Source organism: Astatotilapia calliptera, chromosome 12 (assembly GCF_900246225.1).
Source record: "Astatotilapia calliptera chromosome 12, fAstCal1.2, whole genome shotgun sequence".
Taxonomy (NCBI): Eukaryota; Metazoa; Chordata; class Actinopteri; order Cichliformes; family Cichlidae; genus Astatotilapia; species Astatotilapia calliptera.
The window spans coordinates 22,736,109-22,742,325 of NC_039313.1; the positions used below are offsets into that span (position 1 = coordinate 22,736,109).

At 41.0% G+C, this 6,217-nt stretch overlaps 1 protein-coding gene across 1 annotated transcript; it reads right to left on the bottom strand.

Moving 5' to 3' along the window:
- Window positions 1-4,219: 4,219 nt before the first annotated feature.
- On the bottom strand, window positions 4,220-5,285 carry nkx3-1 (NK3 homeobox 1). Its single transcript, XM_026188489.1, has 2 exons — window positions 5,037-5,285; window positions 4,220-4,792 (listed from the first exon to the last, which is right to left on the bottom strand). Exons 1-2 carry the CDS (start codon window positions 5,221-5,223, stop codon window positions 4,395-4,397), a joined length of 585 nt encoding a protein of 194 aa, XP_026044274.1. The 5' UTR covers window positions 5,224-5,285; the 3' UTR covers window positions 4,220-4,394.
- Window positions 5,286-6,217: the final 932 nt, after the last annotated feature.

The window sequence follows — 6,217 nt, forward strand, 5'->3', positions numbered from 1 at the left end:
GCTAGCATCAGTGGAAACTTCCATTAAGTAACTCAGTGTGCCACTGGACAAGGGGAGCGATTGTTTTTGATTGTTTTATTGGTCTTAATCACCGACTGTCATTAAGAACACCGATGATTGACTGAGTGTTTTTATTATTTTTAAATGAAAACAGGGAATTTGTAGTGACCCCAAACATTTGAGCATCAGTGTACTTAATTTCTTTTCATTGACCTCATGTTGGTTCCACTAATCTTCTTGGTAATTCTATTATTTTATTTCCAGCATTGGTGCAAAGGTGAATATGATATTTCAGATGTGTGTCCTGCCCATGATTCCCTGTTTGCTGACAAAAAAATAAATCAGATTTTTTTGAGATGCAGGCAGCGCGGAGCTTTCTTCCAAACCAGCGTGCTGCAGGACACGTACACTTCTGCTGGAACCCTGAAGTGTTTAGTTTTCGCCCTTCTCCACATACAGGTTGTTTATCTGAACAACACAATGAAAGCCCCCCTCACCCACGTCTTCTGTCCTCATTATAGTTTTCTCTAATCACCTTAATCTGCCGTAAACTGTCTCACTACTTTATATCTTTATCTCAAAGTACACTGGGGGGGGGAAAAAGTCTCTTCTCCCTCAGCATGCCTATCTCCTCCCACATCCTTTCTCTCTGTCACACACGACACGTACTTAGGCACAATCGATGTCAGCCATCGGATAAGTTGGATGCTGTTATGTATCTGCTGATGAGGAAAGAAAGGCAGCTGTTCTACAGGGTCCGTAACATGAGGGATCCAGTTACACTATTCAAGGAAGTTTATGAGTGTTCCCATGAGAAGATCAGGGCTGTTTTAAACGTCCTTATCAAGTCCAACAAATTTGTAAGACAGTCACGGCATATTGGAGCACTGACAAAGGCTGTCTTTGTGGTCAGGGTTGGTTTTCTCCCCATCTGTTAAGAAGATCTGCTTGTTTTTCAAAGCATCATTGGCCACCGTGAAGAGAAAGGCTCTGCGACCGTGCTTTTTAATGCGTATTGCAATCAGACCTCTGAAAGATAAAGTTATTGCCTTATACCTGTTTATTCCCCAAAAAACCCAACAACAAAAACAGCTCGAATAGAGGAAAAACAGATAAGAGAGTGATGTTTTCAACTACTCTCTGTTTTCATCATGTGCTTGCCAAATCCAGTTAATCCAGGTAGGCTGCAGACAGGCACTTACCAAACCTGAAGAACGAAAGAGAAAGAAAAACACAAGATGATATAGTTGTTTTTTTAAGCCTTGTGTGTTTGTGAATCAATGTACCATGTCTCTTCAAGCCTGCGGAAGTGCAGGTATCACATGGCAAGTATAATAATGGCTCTCCCAACCCTACACCCTTCAACAGGCTCCCTTATCTGATGAGCATGAACATATACACTGAGAGCCGCTGAAAGACACAGAGAGTTGCTGAGAGATACAGTCAGAGTTTCAAATGCCGTCAAAACAGATGCTATCTGCCCCTCTTCATGTCTAATTACCTGTTTACTCTGAGGGCCTATGAATAGTGAACAGCACGGCCGCTGGCATCGCTGATAAGGAGTCACTTTAGTTTGAGGAAATATTTAGACATCAAGATTGAGGAATGATTTCATTTCTCCAGCTTCTATACCGGCATGAGAAACCGTGTGCTTTTTCCTAAGCTGACACTCTAATACCTTATAACTCCCCGTACAGGTTTAACCTCATGACCGACGAGCGAGGCTTTCATTTAGAAGAATGATCGACAATTAAAACACAGAAGTGGGCAAAAAAAAAAAAATGCCCGCAGTTGTGTTTTTAGCATTTGTTGCCCTGTGGGGTTTGCATAAGGGCATGCGCTGCACAAAGTCAGACAGATTAGCAGTGTGAAAGAGCTGAAATATCCTATCACCTCCATCAGACCTGTGCTCACACTTCAGTTATGTTACTACAAACATGCCCTTCTTAAATATGTAAAGCCCTAAATCCTTTGTGTCATCTTATCAGCACCGTCCCGAGTCAGACCAGCATGCCATCCTGAAGGAAGCTATAGTTGCTTCTTAGTTTTCAGCGCTGTTCCTCAGCTTTTGTATAAATAAGACAAGTCAAAAACAGCCTCGGCTGCAAGGGGCTGTACACGTTATACAAAATATACACAATAGATAACAGTCGCTAAATCAACAATAAGTACACAACAAATATCTAATTGTGCAAGAAAGAGTGTGTTTGCGTAATCAAAGCCAGGATAGGATGCTCAACTAGACTCAAACAGGATTTTTAAGGGTTTTTAAAATAATTGAGGGACTGGGCACCACTGAAGAGACTCCATCACCTCTGCTTTTAAGCCTGGATCCAGGGGTAACCAAACCAGTGTAAGGAAGTCAGTATAGATTTAGATGCATTTACTATGACGTAAAATCTCCCCGATGGTGAGTTAAATCTTTGAAATTGAATTCAACATTAAAGTGGCTATTATATTCTATAATTGCTTTTGAGTTGGTCATTCTTTCCCAACACTGAAACACAGTATAAAGAGGAGCAGAAGTGAAATCAGTTGCACAGATGATAAAAAATCTCTGAAGTTTTGAATATTACAGACTAAAAAAACACGTTACTATTAGCAACTTTAGAAAGAGAAAAAAGGTCCACACCCACATGCCACAGTTTTTTTTTATCAGTTACTAACAATATTAAAAACATCTCCAAGTGTTCCTTAAATAAAACTCAGTACAGTGTCATCAACAAGCTGTTGATTTGTTCACTTCCCTAATAAGTAAAACTCCCTCATAGGATTTTACTTAGTTTTTCATCATAATTTTTACATTGTTCACTGAGCTGTCTGGTTCTGGACCCCACGGGAGATTGTCACATTTGCTTTTCAACCAATCAAAGGACTGAGATACCATCTATCTCCACATGGGTCAGCCACAGAAGCTCATATGCAGTAAATTCATTGTCTTTGTTTGTTTTTTGTAGCCATGGACTAATTCATTATCAAGTTTGGTTCTGTTTGGGTCAGTCCACAATCACTCTCAGCTGACTGGGATAGTGCGGTGTAAGTCTCGCTGCAACGTTAGACCTGTTTCCGAATTTTGTCTTTGTTTTTTGTATGTGCACAGCATGTTTAAACTTGGTGTTTGGTGAACTTGAGGTTATCAAGCATTGGGATTTCGTGGTTGTAAATTTGCAAGCCAGAACATAGCAGTTGTTGTTTAGATGCTTGATTAAAAACTCTTTAGGGTTTGGGGGATATGTAAGTGAAGCACAGCATTACTCAGTGGGAAGGAAATGATATGAAGAACATTCATAAAGGAAACTTTGACCTCATTTACTGAGAGGGAAAAAAGAGCTCATGAGAAGTCCAGGTGATAACACACCTGCAGAACACTCTGCCACCGAAATGCTTCATAGCCGCAGTGCAGCTGGTGTGAGTGTAAGTCTCACTTTATAAACTAACAAGACGTCAGTCAGTTTGAAAAATCGTGCTGCCAGACTTCTTAAAATTTTTATTTGTACAATCCAGGTGCTTAGAAAAATATGTTGATTTGTAGTATGTGTTACATGCATGAGTGTACAGGGCTATGATTACACCAAAGCTTCCAAAAAGGGGTCACAAAATGTGCCCAGATCTAAAGTCTACATCACATTTTGTGTGTTATCCTCACTTATTGTTATACATCATACAGAACATACCTTAAGAAACACGTTCTGTTACTTTTTTATCTACCAACTGCCAGGTATACTCACAATCACCATGGCATGCAGGAGGTGAGCCACATGACAGCTTTACCTCCTCATGCCCCACTTTCAAGAAAGCAAAGCTGACAACTGCTGATTGAACTCGATGCCTTATGGAGCTCCGTTTATCTCTGATTTAAACAAAGATGCCTCTTGGCCAGCCTTCATATTTGTATTTATGTCAGCATGTCTAAGCATCTGGAATGCGTGATGTCAGCTGACTCTCTTACTGTTTCGTTTCCTCTCGTTTTCCGTGTGGTGCTGTCTCTAGAAAGAGCAGTTTATCTTCCTGCAATCAGGGCATCAGCTCCTTGAAGAAATCGGGTCTCATTCTTTCGCCTTCATTGACACCAACTGCAATTTTATCACAGTTTAACTTCATTCAAATGCTCGAAATTTTAAAGCACTCTTAACAAAGGTTAAATGTATAAGCATTAATTTATTAATAATTTATTAATCAACAATGTCACAAGTTGGCTGTGCAAATCCATGTCATATCCATACAGCAAGATTTGTATGATAGCACATTTTCATGAGCGAAATCACTCCACAAGATGGATAAAGTCAACACATGAGCAAACACCATGTTCCAAATCTGACAAAGAATCAGTTGTGACAGTAAACATAGATTTTAGAAGCTTGTAGATGATAAACTTTAGGGTTATACATTTATTTTCACCATAACACTGGGCCCCAGGGGCCACTGTAGTCCCACAGGTAGGGTCTGTATTGGTAGGCTTTGTAGAAGGAAGTAATCAGTGATGATCTGACCAAATCCTCTTTCAGACCCAGTCCTTCTGCATTGTACAAATCCTTACAAAACTCTGATGTCTGCTGCTTCCGCTTCGTTTTGTACCTCCTGTTCTGAAACCAGATTTTCACCTGGGTCTCAGTTAGTCTTAAGGTTCTGGCCAGCTGAGCTCTCTCTGGGGCCGACAGGTATTTCTGGTGATTAAATTTCTTCTCCAGTTCGAGCACTTGGAGGTGTGTAAACGCAGCTCTGGAGCGCTTCTGCTTTCCGGGGGAGGGCAAAGTTGACTCTGAGGAGCTGGGGCATGATGTGTTCAGAGATTCTGTGAAGCACAGATGAGATCCAGTCATTAAACAGGTAAACTGGTTTACAGCAGGCTTTGTGAACTGGTTTGTGATCATTGTAAGATAAACAGCTGCCATTACAAATAAAATTTTAAAGCAAGTCTTTTGTTGTTACACTGCACCATTCTGCACATTCTTCATAGTAAACAACACACATCAAACTGATTTGGTCACTTTATCTAAGCGCAGTAAACCTGCTGTTGAAAGCCTGCAGACGCTCACCTGTCTGTAATCCAAAGGCTGTTTCCTGAAGACAGAGCTGTGGTGAAAACTTTCCTGATTCTTCATTCCACTGCGAACATCTTTCCTCCTTCTGCGAGCAGCATTTATCATTGAATCGCGCACTGTCTTTGTTGGAGAGGATGTCCTCGATGAGGAAGGAAGTCAGAGGTTTGGCCGAGTCAGACATTTCCAGCCAGTAATAAAAAAAAAATCCGAGGACTCTCGGTGCATCAGAGGCGCAGTGGGAGAAGTGGCTGAAGCACTGTGAGTCCTCACACACTTACACAGTCTGAATTTATACAATAGCAGGGGCGGGCTCAGATTGCACTGACGCGTTAAGGAGACGGGACGGCTAAAGTTTACTTCTACTTTCACTAACTTTCATTCAAGTTTCCTACTCAGCTCTGCTGCAATGTATCAAGTCCATAAAAATACTGAAACATTCAAAAGGAAGTACTGATCCTTTTTTTTTATTTTAGAAGTGATCTGTATAGAGAAAGATTTTAAAACTTTAGACTGATTGTAAAAAGATGAATTTATATATTTATAGCTGTCCTTATGCATGCTTTTATGTTTAAATGAAAAACAGTCTGATGTGGTTCTACTTATACACATGTGCAGAAAGGTGTCGAATATGTGATCTAAACTCAAACAAAATGATTAGAAACTCATTTCTGTACAAGAAAATATAATGGGTGCATGTTGGCAATGTACTTTTTTAGCTATGATCTATTCCTAACAGAGAGAACTGAGTGACATCCAAAATTAGCTAATAAACTAGTATCAGAAAAGCAAGCAGTGCATGTTCACAAAGTGTGTTTAGTCTTTCTGTGGAGGAAGTTTGAGTCCACAAGGAGGGACGGAGCTACCTGCTCCAGACACACTAAAAAGTCTCGAATTTGAGCCCTCCATCAGCTCAGTATTGTAACACAGCGGCTTCAGTGAGACAAATGTACCAGTAGCGGGGGTGGGTGGGGCCGGTGGCTGGGGTCAGAGTGGGTGGTCATGCCTCCTGAAGCACTAATGACTTGGACACATTTAGGCCGGCTCCTGAATGGACACGCTCATTGTTTGACGGCTGTTTATTTGTTGTTCTCTGCGGTCCGGTCTGACCTTTCTCCGTCTACTAAGATGTTTACAGGCGTTGTCGGAGTTGCTCTGGGATTTCATGCTTCCTTTGG

What these genes read in the sequence shown, in the direction of transcription:
- nkx3-1 (XM_026188489.1), bottom strand. Translation starts at nt 5,223, where the DNA reads ATGTCTGACTCGGCCAAACCTCTGACTTCCTTCCTCATCGAGGACATC. An exon ending in AGCCTTTGGATTACAGACAG is followed by an intron (nt 4,793 to 5,036) that starts GTGAGCGTCTGC and finishes TGTGCTTCACAG; the next exon opens with AATCTCTGAACACATCATGC.